The 13780-nt window shown below is 37.0% G+C and overlaps 1 protein-coding gene across 1 annotated transcript in view; it reads left to right on the forward strand.

Annotated features, from left to right (window-relative positions):
* The window catches only part of LOC126271938 (cilia- and flagella-associated protein 251-like), a 681069-nt gene that overhangs the window by 475352 nt on the left and 191937 nt on the right, over positions 1–13780 (forward strand). The window contains exon 18 of the mRNA XM_049974362.1: positions 5906–5997. Within this exon, the coding sequence (XP_049830319.1) occupies positions 5906–5997 (92 nt within the window). The remainder of the gene's footprint in view (positions 1–5905; positions 5998–13780) is intronic.

Raw genomic sequence — 13780 nt, forward strand, 5'->3', positions numbered from 1 at the left:
AAGTGTAAAAGAACATTTCATCTCATTTCTGCAAATAGATGATACAACCGGTGAAGGTCTCACAGAAAGCATTTTAAAAACAATGAGTGATCTTGACCTTAACATTAATGACTGCAGAGGACAGGGCTACGATAACAGCGCGAACATGAAGGGGAAAAATAAAGGCGTCCAGAACAGAATTAAGAAGTTAAATCCACTAGCTTCTTTTGTGCCATGTGGATGCCATAGTTATAATTTGGTATTGTGTGATGCGGCAAAATCATCAGTAAAATCCGTGACACTGTTCGAAATGTTACAAAAAATGTTTAATCTATTTGCTGGATCGGTAAATAGATGGAAAATTTTGACCAACCATTTGAAGATATACACCCTGAAAAATGTAAGTGACACACGCTGGGAAGCTCGAATTGATAGCATCAAAGCGGTTCGTTATCAATTATGCGAAATGCATGACACTTTGGTTTCCTTGGCCGATGCTACTGAACAAAGCGATGCTGCAGTGTCACACGAAGTGACACTAGGAGGACAATTAAAAGACTTCAGTTTCATTGTTTCTCTCGTGACATGGTATGATGTTCTGTTTCAAATTAACATTGTGAGTAAAGCAAGTCAGTCACCCACAATCAACTTTGTCGAGGTTATGGGAATCCTTGACAAATGTTGCTCTTATTTGGAAACATATAGACAAACAGGTTTCGAACAAGCTATTGTAACAGCAACTGAACTGGCTTCGGATCTTGATACGCAGCCATTATTTAAACCACAAATGCGATTAAGACGTATTAAATGCAGGCCGGGTGAAGAGGCTGTTGATGATCAAATAACTGACCCAAAAAAGAAGTTTCAAGTAGAGTTTTTCAGTGCACTGTTGGACACTGTGCACATATCCATGAAAGAAAGATTTGAACAGTTGCAAGAATTTTCTGCGACGTGGAGTTTCTTGTTTGACATTTAAAAAAATCAAAATAAAGAAGAACTAATACAATGCTGTTCTAAATTACAAGAAAAGTTAACTGTCAACATGAAGTCAGATATTGATGGAAATTTGCCGTATGACGAAATTTTAGGCCTCCAACACTATCTCGAAGACAGCCAGGCAACGCCTATTGAAGCCTTAAACTTCATAAAAAAGCATAATCTTCAAGAGTCATATCCCAACATCTGGATAACATTACGTATTTTGCTAACTATACCAGTGACTGTCGCAAGTGCCGAACGCAGTTTTTCCAAACTGAAGTTGATAAAAACGTACTTGCGGTCTACAATGTCTCAAACAAGGCTAACCAGTTTGGCCTCACTGTCCATTGAAAATGAAGTTGCAGAAAACCTGGACTTTGCTAATCTGATCAGAGACTTTGCCGACAGAAAAGCGAGAAAAATAAAATTTTAGTTGTTTATAATTGTTTTTCATTAGGCGTAATATGTTTTGTGTTCAGATGACTGGCAGAAAATATAGGTTTATGGCTTACAGTTATATTAAATTCAATAAAAATATGGTACCCAATTCAAAATTAGTGTTTTTTCGTTATACATATTACCTCCTATATATAAAAATCAATTGTTGTGTGTTAGTCTCACCAAAACAAAGAAATGGCTTGGTCAATTTGAATAATTTTTGTTTTGTTTTGTTCGCTTTAGTACAGGGGTGCTTCAGAAAAGAAAAGAAATATTTGGGATATACGAGCCTGTTTCAACCACATTTTATGCATCTTTTCTTTGTTTGGAACACGCAAAAACAATTTTCTGGAGTTTTTGTAGATGTACAGTGCAGTACTACGCAATATTTTTAGACAATTTCCCAAAACGTGAATGCCCAAACAATATATCACTGCTATACTGACTGTTACGGCAGCGACAGCAGCATGCTGGACTGACGTCACAGGCTACACAAGACTCACATGGAGCGTCTTAGCGGGCTTTCAGATTATTTGGATTTCGTTTCCATTTATAAAAATAAAATACTCAAATTTACTATGGAAAAAACCATGTTATGATCATGAGATGACGCCATTAACCACTTAAGACAATTTCTAGAAAACAGTCAAACACCGTGTTGCAAAGCACTGCGCCAACTGGACGACTCGCCCGGGGCACCTGGATGGATAAGGCCAGCCCTGGATAGACACCCAGATATTGTATTAAAAAATGAATATATACATGCACACAATACAAGGCAAAAATCTGACCTTCATGTGAAACAGGTGAGAACATCATTGTGCCAAAAAGGCACACTACATACTGGGATAAAGATTTTCAATAATCTACCTAAACATATTAAATCAATAGGTAAACTCTGTAGTTTTAAGGCTGAAGTAAAGGCATATTTAATTGATCATTGCTTTTACAGTCTGACAGAATATATAAAAGTCAAACAACAAAAATAAAGATGCATTATTAATATTCTACTTTGTATGTTGCCTGTGATGTTTGTTGTATTTAAGAATCTGTGCTAAATTACCTGCATATCTAGTCCTTAGCATTGCAATACAAACTGTATTTTATCTTGTAAATACTTGACCATGTCCAATATCCTTGTATATATTCTATACATATAGGATTTGAAGGACTAAATAAATAAAATAAATAAATAAATAAATAAATACTTATTGCAAAAGTGTTGTTACAGTATAGATGAATATCTTGAAACATAAAAATTTGTTCTGTCCTTCTCCTGTACTTTGAATGTAAACCTGAACACCTCAATACAGAGGTGTATCACCTTTACTGTTTCACTTTAGTAATTGATTTTTAAATGTATATTGTACTTTTGAATTTCCATGTTACTTGCTTATATGTTTCTTTCCCTTAATAATGTGAACTTATGTTTCACAAAATATCCACCTATGCACTTTTCTATTTCTTGGCATTACACATGTGTGATATGAACACTTGTATCATTATAAGATCACTTCCATAATCATTTTTACTATGTATCATCTCATCTCCATTTTTGACTTGTCCTATATCATCATGTGATTTTCAGCACACAATGTATGATCTACAGCATTAATAAAATTATAATTAAAACTAAAATTACATTAATTGACAGTAGGCATGGTAAATCTGGATTATTGGTGTCATTTGAAGAAATAACAAGAATTAAGCAATTGGTAAAAATTACATTGAGTGGGTGAGAGTAAAACAGCAGTGAGGGATCAGAGAAGCCAAATTGAAAATGATTTTACTTTGATCCAGAGCCACAGTCACATACAACTTTTTGAAAGACATAACTGCTATTTGGCTGTGCAACAGTTTTCATTCTGCAATCTATATTTTGGCCTTAGGCCTTTCACAAGTGTTACAAGTATCAATAATCATTAGACTTGGGTAGAACATAAGCCATCGTCAAAACACATATCTTATATAAACCAATTTTGTCAAAAGTAAATGTGAGAACATTTGTGTAATAGGCTAACTTACTGGCAATTAAAATGACTTATTCACTTGTTGCAGTTGCGGAATAAAATAAGTGACCAAATCACAGGTTGAAACTTCTCTACACTATGTGACACAGTGCAGCGAAGCTTCAACCTGTGAAAAGTCATCTATTTTATTCCATAATCATATCAGATGAATAAATCATGCTAATTGCCAGTAAATTAGCCTACTACACAAATGTTCCCACATTTACTTTCGACATTTTGACCATAATTGATTACATCATATTTGGTTACTTCTTGGAAGCTACATAACTAACAGAATGTTTCACACTGCAGCAGTGTGCAGTAGTATTAAGACCTAGCTATTAGAACAAATATAAATATGTATACTATTATTTTAATTAAACTCAAATACATATTATGCTAAATGGTATCATTGATGCTAATTAGTATTATTATCATTGGTTGTATGAGGACCAGAAGTGAGTCAATAATTGGAAAGAGGAGCACTTTTCTCTTAGGGAAGATGCCCTTATAGCTATGTCACTGTGTCAGTATAAAATTATATACATATTTTTACAGTGTCTAATTTGAAGTGAATACAACATGTGTGGGACTTGATAGAATTTAACTCAAATGAGTCAGTTAAGTCGATGTAGTCCTGCAATTCACAACACTGCTACTGTAATTTCAAATCAGCCCCACATCATAATTATTTAGGAATGTTTACAGGTGTTTCCAATGAATAATATTATCTGCAACAGAATGCAGTGGTGCACAGAAATCCCTTTGACACAGATGAACTATTAACATTAAATAGTTATCTGTTCAACAGGTTCACTGCCAGGGTAGAGTCATCAACATTAATAGAGTTTATTTTATTTTCAAACACCAGTCAGGAGCAGAAGCTTTGCAACATTATCATTCATTTTGATTCCTAGGAGCTTAAAATAGGTTCTTTTGTTTGTCAACAAAGTGGAAACAACTGAAGGGAACTGTATTTCTCAAGGAATGCATAGGAAACATCAGCCTGAACACGAGGTTGAGGTAAATGTCATAGGACAGTATGAGAGGAGTAATGATAAATATACAAATGTTACATAAATTCCAATCTGATATAAAAACATAATTCTGAAGACTTAGTAAGTATTTATTTTCAAATATTATGAGTCTTGCTTGATCTACATCTACATCTACATCTACATCCATACTCCACAAGCCACCTGACGGTGTGTGGCAGAGGTTACTTTGAGTACCTCTATCGGTTCTCCCTGCTATTCCAGTCTAGTATTGTTTGTGGAAAGAAAGATTGTCAGTATGCCTCTGTGAGGGCTCTAAATTCTCTGGTTTTATCCTCATGGCCTATTCCTGAGATATATGTAGGAGGGAGCAATATACTGCTTGACTACTCGGTGAAGGTATGTTCTCGAAACTTCAACAAAAGCCCGTACCAAGCTTCTGAGCATCTCTCTTGCAGAGTCTTCCACTGGAGTTTATCTATCATCTCCATAATGCTTTCACAATTACTAAATTATCCTGTAACGAAGCACGCTGCTCTCTGTTGGATCTTCTGTATATCTTCTATGAACCCAATCTGGTACAGATCCCACACCGGTGAGCAGTATTCAAGCAGTGGGGAAACAAGTGTACTGTAACCTACTTCCTTTGTTTTCGGATTGCATTTCCATAGGATTCTTCCAATGAATCTCAGTCTGGCATCTGCTTTACCGATGATTAATTTTATATGGTCATTCCATTTTAAATGACTGGTGATGCTTATTCCCAGATGTGTTTTTTTACTTGTTAGCAGGTAGTAGATGTGCACCCCACATCATGAGACTCAGAAGTGGTTTCAGTTGGCTGAGACTGCAGTCATGTGTGTGAGTAGCATTTGCATGAATGTGTTCGTGTGTGTATATTTGTCTATTGTTGACGAGAGCCTTAATGGCCAAAAGATTTAATTGTGAGAGTCTTTTTGTTGTGCCTATCTGTGACTCAGCATCTCTGCTATACGGTGAGTAGCAACTTTCCTTCTCATAATATTGTTACATTACATCTTGGATTTTACATTGTTTGATTTGAAATTATAAATTTCCATATTTATAAATAGATGTAATGGCAAATCAATAACTTATAGTTCAAAGAGAAAAACAGCTGCTTTTAAACATCTGTTACGTACCTAACTGCACTTTTTCTGTTGATGTTTGTCACCTAGTGTAGGATGCATCACATTAGCACAATAAGAAAGCCATTAGTAAAGCAATCAAAAACTTATTTAAGACTAATAAGATGTGTTCTGCAGTGTACATTTTAGTACAGTGTACAAACAAATGAATGTTAAAAAAATTCCAAAAAAGTTATAATCATGATCTGTTTTGAAATGAGTATTAGTTCTCAACATTTTTTCAACATTATAGAACTTGAATACAGAGTTTTTGATGTATTATTATTTGAGCTGGCAACTTTTTCCTTTGTACTGTAGCACAGAATGAACTAAAAAGTAATTTTTCTTCTTTCTTTTGCAGGTGGTGCAGAAGTATATAACAGTAGATGGAAAGTACTTATTCACAGTTGGAAAGAATGACAGCAGTATCTATATGTGGCAAGTAAACAAAAGGTGTGTAGATCATTTTTGATGCACCCTGTATATGTTCTCAGATCCGAGTGTGACAACTTCTTATAAATTTATATTTCTGCATGTGAAATGCCTTTATGTTTTTGAGTGTGCCAATGTAGCTCTGCTGGAAGTCATCATGGTGGCAGTCTTAAGTAACACTGGAACTAAAATGCTTCTGTAACAATCCCTTTATATTTTTCTAATTCAATGACTTTTTCTAGAACTTCATAACATGAGAAACATCATGTAAGAGGGTATATGTCAGTTTGACAGTTTGTTTACATCCATACATCAGTTTTGAATAATCTTCTTCTGTTTTCCACTTGGATCTCTTGCAATTCTGTTACACTGTGGGCATTTGCTCTGGGGTTAGTGTGCTAGTCCAACCTGGGAAGACAATACATGGAGTGTGCACAAAGAACCACACAGGTACTTCATCTTGTGGTGTTAATGCCAACTGCCACATACAAAATACATAATAAAACCTCCAAACAGTTTCTTGTTCATAATTGCTAAATCATTAAATTGCTCAAAACTCATTAACATCATATGTACATCAGGTACGTAGACATAGAGTTTGTGTATATACATGGTGAAAGACCGTCGGATATGGGAAAGTTAAAATTTCTTAAAAAATGATACAGTGACAATGAAAGAATCAAAGACTGACTATAAGCATCAGCAAAGACATTAGATATGAATGCACAGTAAAACATAGGCAGATGGCAATAAAACATCACTCACTTTTTTGTACATGATTTTGTTTCACTCTCTCGTGTGTAGAAGTTTGGTTAAGATGTATTGCTCAGAGTGTGACTGGCTAAAAGTGTTTTGTATCATATGTACTTCTGAATAAGAGAAGACTTAATAACAGTATTAAGCATTTTTATTAAAGTAAAATAGAACCAAGTTAAGAAGAATTCATTCATATTTTATATCATCTTGAGAGGCACTGGTGTTCCCTGGAGTTGGCTGCCTGCATCTATAATTGAAATGGAGGAAAAGAAGTCCATGGTCATATTTTTGTAAAATTAACAGAAGCAGAAGCTTTCAGAAGATGACAAATATACTTAGTGATGGGCACAAAAAAAAAAGAAATGATGCAAGGTAAAGTGCATGAAAAGTAGCACAATTTCATACTCACAGAACATTGCATAATAATACGGTGTACTAATTTCTCTTTTCATTACAAGTGAAAGGATAACTACCATCCATTCCTCTAATTATTCCTTTTAATTATATTTCTTTATCATTATACAAGGGTTGACTGAAAAGAAATGCCTCCACCTTCTTAACTCTTCAGCAGTTGGCAGCATTGGTATGCAGCAGGTACTGGCTTGTTCCACCCATGAACCATGGACCTTGCCGTTGGTGGGGAGGCTTGCGTGCCTCAGCGATACAGATGGCTGTACCGTAGGTGCAACCACAACGGAGGGGTATCTGTTGAGAGGCCAGACAAACGTGTGGTTCCTGAAGAGGCGCAGCAGCCTTTTCAGTAGTTGCAGGGGCAACAGTCTGGATGATTGACTGATCTTGCCTTGCAACATTAACCAAAATGGCCTTGCTGTGCTGGTACTGCGAACAGCTGAAAGCAAGGGGAAACTACAGCCGTAATTGTTCCCGAGGCCATGCAGCTTTACTGTATGATTAAATGATGATGGCGTCCTCTTAGGTAAAATATTCCGGAGGTAAAATGGTCCCCCATTCGGATCTGCGGGCGGGGACTACTCAAGAGGATGTCGTTATCAGTAGAAAGAAAACTGGCGTTCTACAGATCGGAGCGTGGAATGTCAGATCCCTTAATCGGGCAGGTAGGTTATAAAATTTAAAACGGGAAATGGATAAGTTAAAGTTAGATATAGTGGGAATTAGTGAAGTTCAGTGGCAGGAGGAACAAGACTTCTGGTCAGGTGACTACAGGGTTATAAACACAAAATCAAATAGGGGTAATGCAGGAGTAGGTTTAATAATGAATAGGAAAATAGGAATGTGAGTAAGCTACTACAAACAGCATAGTGAACGCATTATTGTGGCCAAGATAGATACGAAGCCCACGCCTACTACAGTAGTACAAGTTTATATGCCAACTAGCTCTGCAGATGACGAAGAAATTGAAGAAATGTACGATAAAATAAAAGAAATTATTCAGATAGTGAAGGGAGCAGAAAATTTAATAGTAATGGGTGACTGGAATTCGAGTGTAGGAAAAGGGAGAGAAGGAAACATAGTAGGTGAATATGGATTCGGGGTAAGAAATGAAAGAGGAAGCTGCCTAGTAGAATTTTGCACAGAGCACAACTTAATCATAGCTAACACTTGGTTTAAGAATCATGAAAGAAGGTTGTATACATGGAAGAACCCTGGAGATACTAAAAGGTATCAGATAGATTATATAATGGTAAGAGATTTAGGAACCAGGTTTTAAGTTGTAAGACATTTCCAGGGGCAGATGTGGACTGACCACAATCTATTGTAGATTAAAACTGAAGAAACTGCAAAAATGTGGGAAATTAAGGAGATCGGACCTGGATAAACTAAAAGAACCAGAGGTTGTACAGAGTTTCAGGGAGAGCATAAGAGAACAATTGACAGGAATAGGGGAAAGAAATACAGTAGAAGAAGAATGGGTAGCTCTGAGGGATGAAATAGTGAAGGCAGCAGAGGATACAGTAGGTAAAAAGACGAGGGTTGCTAGAAATCCTTGGGTAACAGAAGAAATATTGAATTTAATTGATGAAAGCAGAAAATATAAAAATGCAGTAAATGAAGCAGGCAAAAAGGTATACAAACGTCTCAAAAATGAGATCGACAGGAAGTGCAAAATGGCTAAGCAGGGATGGCTAGAGGACAAATGTAAGGATGTAGAAGCTTATCTCACTAGAGGTAAGATAGATACTGCCTACAGGAAAATTAGAGAGACCTTTGGAGAGAAGAGAACCACGTGTATGAATATCAAGAGCTCAGACGGCAACCCAGTTCTAAGCAAAGAACGGAAGGCAGAACAGTGGAAGGAGTATATAGAAGGTTTATACAAGGGTGATGTACTTGAGGACAATATTATGGAAATAGAAGAGGATGTAGATGAAGACAAAATGGGAGATACAATACTGCGTGAAGAGTTTGACAGAGCACTAAAAGACCTGAGTCGAAACGAGGCCCCCGGAGTAGACAACATTCCATTAGAACTACTGACAGCCTTGGGAGAGCCAGTCATGACAAAACTCTACCAGCTGGTGAGCAAGATGTATGAGACAGGCGAAATATCCTCAGACCTCAAGAAGAATATAATAATTCCAATCCCAAAGAAAGCAGGTGCTGACAGATGTGAAAATTACCGAACTATCAGTTTAATAAGTCACAGCTGCAAAATACTAATGCGAATTCTTTACAGACGAATGGAAAAACTGGTAGATGCGGACCTCTGGGAGGATCAGTTTGGATTCCGTAGAAATGTTGGAACACGTGAGGCAATACTGACCTTACGACTTACCTTAGAAGAAAGATTAAGAAAAGGCAAACCTACGTTTCTAGCTTTTGTAGACTTAGAGAAAGCTTTTGACAATGTTGACTGGAATACTCTCTTTCAAATTCTAAAGGTGGCAGGGGTAAAATACAGGGAGTGAAAGGCTATTTACAATTTGTACAGAAACCAGATGGCAGTCATAAGAGTCGAGGGGCATGAAAGGGAAGCAGTGGTTGGGAAAGGAGTGAGACAGGGTTGTAGCCTCTCCCCGATGTTATTCAGTCTGTATATTGAGCAAGCAGTAAAGGAAACAAAAGAAAAAATCAGAGTAGGTATTAAAATTCATGGAGAAGAAGTAAAAACTTTGAGGTTCTCCGATGACATTGTAATTCTGTCAGAGACAGCAAAGGACCTGGAAGAGCAGTTGAACGGAATGGACAGCGTCTTGAAAGGAGGATATAAGATGACCATCAACAAAAGCAAAACTAGGATAATGGAATGTAGTCAAATTAAATCGGGTGATGCTGAGAGAATTAGATTAGGAAATGAGACACTTAAAGTAGTAAAGGAGTTTTGCTATTTAGGAAGTAAAATATCTGATGATGGTTGAAGTAGAGAGGATATAAAATGTGGACTGGCAATGGCAAGGAAAGCGTTTCTGAAGAAGAGAAATTTGTTAACATTCGAGTATAGATTTAAGTGTCAGGAAGTCGTTTCTGAAAGTATTTATATGGAGTGTAGCCATGTATGGAAGTGAAACATGGACAATAAATAGTTTGGACAAGAAGAGAATAGAAGCTTTCGAAATGTGGTGCTACAGAAGAATGCTGAAGATTAGATGGGTAGATCACATAACTAATGAGGAGGTATTGATTAGAAATGGGGAGAAGAGGAGACTGTGGCACAACTTGACAAAAAGAAGGGACTGGTTGGTAGAACATGTTTGAGGCATCAAGGGATCACAAATTTAGCATTGGAGGGCAGCATGGAGGGTAAAAATGGTAGAGGGAGATCAAGAGATGACTACACTAAGCAGATTCAGAAGGATGTAGGTTCCAGTAAGTACTGGGAGATGAAGAAGCTTGCACAGGATAGAGTAGCATGGAGAGCTGCATCAAACCAGTCTCAGGACTGAAGAAAACAACAACAACTGGCTTGTTCTGTAGCCTCTTCTCTACAGCTCCAATTGGGGGAAGCCTTAGCATTCAAAATTGTGTTGTTACAGTGTAAAATATGGAACCCTGTACAGACAGTTGGTCAATGTTATTTAAGCAACATGCAGTCATTGAATTCTTCACAGCAGAAGTTGTCACCCCAAAGGAGATTCATCAGAGAATGAAAGCAGTTTATGGTGATTGTGCTGATGTGGGTACTGTACGTCATTGGGTGAGTAAGTTTAAAGATGTTGAGGTGGCTACATCTGACCTGTGTGGCAAGCAAAGAGCTGGATGTCCTGTGGCTGCAACCACCAAGTTTCACAAGCAAAATGTTGACAAATTGAGTCAGGATGATCATCATATCACTGAGAAAGAAGCTGCAAGCACAATCGGTATTTCACAAGAACATGTGGGTCACATTATTTCCTTGCTTGGCTATCAGAAGATCTGTGCATGATGGATACCCCAGATGCTGACTCCTCAAATGAAAGTGCACAGACTTGAAATTTACCAGGTACCTCTTTCACTTTACGAGAATGAAGGTGACGCCTTTCTCCATTCAATTGTGCCAGGAGACAAAACGTGGGTAAGCCATTATGACGCAGAGACGAAACATCAGTCTACGGAATATCGACACAAAGACTCGCCCTAGAAAAGAAATTCAAGACACAGCCCTCAGTTGTAAAAATCTTCGCCACAGTGTCCTGGGACACAGATGGTGTTATCCACGTTGATTTTCTTGATCGTGGAACAACAATAAATTCAGAGAGCATCACATCAAAATGCTGCAAACTCTGAAACGTTGGCAAACAAGGGTCTGAAAGGAAAAGGGAAATGTTTCCCTGCAGCATGACAATGCCAAACCACACACTTCACTTGCCACCACAGCAGAACTTCAGAGACTGAATAGCACACGGTATGGCATCCTCCATATAGCCCTGATTTAGCACCATCTGATTTTCATCTGTTCCTGATAATGAAAGACGATCTGTGGGGACGTAATTTTGCTTTTGATGAAGATGCTGAGAGAACTGTGAGACTGTGGTTGCAGAAACAGTGTGTCAACTTCTTCTGTGATGGCTTCAGAAAACTTATTCATCATTGGAAGAAATGTATCAAATTGGCTGGTGATTATGTGGAAAAGTGAATATTGGTAATTGAAGATCACATTCTAAGGATTATCTCTGCATTTGATTTATTAATATATTCCCATCTAAACCCAATTACCAAGGATGGAGGCATTACTTTTCATTCAACCCTCATAATACAAGTTACATTGTCACTCTACTGGAGTGATATGTAAGGCCGTAAGTTTCATGACCCTGACATGATTTATTTTTAAATTAAATAAAGATGCTAATGAACAATTAATTCAGACTGCTTCTCTAAACATTAAAAGTGGAAAATATATAGTGATATAGTATCACTGCTACACTGTTAAGGAGGAGAACTGCTCAATCAGGTTTCACACTGACCTAATAGACAACTGTAAATGAACAATAGGTTATTACACAAGAGTCTTTTCAATATGAAATACAGAGCCATAGAACACAGAATTCAGTATATACTTAGGCAACATCATCTGACAATAAAGATAAAGGACTTGTGAGGCACAGACTCCAAATATTTTCATGATGCACATTGTCATCATTTCTTCTGCAGTTACAAGTGTGGATTATTCAGCCCCCACATCAATAATAATGGGGTGGAGGGGGGGAGGAATGGAACTGCTATTGTCCTACCATATCCAAAATCTGTCACTTGGTAACAAATCTATGAGACCTTATAAGGTAAGGACTATTTCCTAAATTTTGTAAAACCTCTAAGATGTGATATCCCATTTCAATATATACCCTCTCTGCTTATGTAATCTAAGCCTGGGGAGATAGGTCCACCATCCCTTGGACTGGAAGTTCCCCAGACTTGTCATGAACTGAATATTGTTCTTCATGATGGGAGATTAGCATTTATTTCGGTTTCTGCATTTGGACCAGATGGTGGATGTCATGGATGAGTAATTAAAGGGAGAATAGTGGAATAAATCTCACAACTTTTTTGAAAACTTGACATTTTTCCAAAAGAAAGTATGTGACCTTTCAAGTGATTGAACTGTTCACAGTTGTACTGTGAGATCATAGTGCCCAATGATGTTTTGGTAATAAGACGCTAACCATTGTCTGGTGTGCTGGTGAACTGACCTCCTTGGGTGAACACAACCAACGTATATCCCCTCCCCTCAAGCAACTCTGTAAGTGGTCAATGCTGGAGGGAGCATATTGTTGGATGAGGAACTACTTGCATCAGTGTCTGTGACTGGTGATACCTGCAGGGCACCCTGTTTGTGGTAGCACAGGTGTAGTTACTCCATCCACCCCAGTCACCAGAAAACATTGTGTTTACTGAGTGTGTCCTCAATTACATCCAGTGCTCATTCCCAAGCTTTGTTCAGATAATAGCCACAGTCCTTGTTGATGATATTGTACCTGGTGTGTACTTTGATGGCCTCTCTGATAACATTTTCACAGTATTTGGAAGTATGTGCTGAAATCTTCATATGTTCATATTCATTCACATGAGTCTCAGACAAACAGTGATCTGAGACTGCTGAGTTGTTAGGATTCATTGTTGAGTTGAAACATAGTCAGTAGCTCCTCCATCTGTTATACTTTCTATGCCCATGAGTAACTAACATTTTTTTTGTTTTTTTTTTTTTTTCATTATGTATCTAATGCAGTTGCACAAATAATATGTAAAATGAATAAAAACATGTCAGATTGTTATTTATGAAAATTCTATTTAAATTTATAGATCAGTTGGTTATATTTATCTTCTTCATTCCAGCGAAACAATTAATTTTACTATAATCTCAGTTAATTAACAGATATGGCTAACTGAAATTTCTCCTATAGTAAGTAATAGCATATCATTTTCAGCTAATACACAGTATACAAACTGCTGGTATCATTCAGTCAAAAGAAGATGTCTCACTCCTATTCAAAACATACTTTAAATTACTTGAAATAATTAACTTCTGAGATAACTGGTTCTGAGCATTCATAATTTTGACTGCCTATTTTGTCTTAATACTTACAAGATTCTGAGTTTAATACTGTAATTTTGTTAATATATTTTTTTCTGATTTATATTATACCCCTCACTAATT

The sequence above is a fragment of the Schistocerca gregaria genome, chromosome 1 (genome assembly GCF_023897955.1).
Source record: "Schistocerca gregaria isolate iqSchGreg1 chromosome 1, iqSchGreg1.2, whole genome shotgun sequence".
In the NCBI taxonomy this organism is placed as follows: Eukaryota; Metazoa; Arthropoda; class Insecta; order Orthoptera; family Acrididae; genus Schistocerca; species Schistocerca gregaria.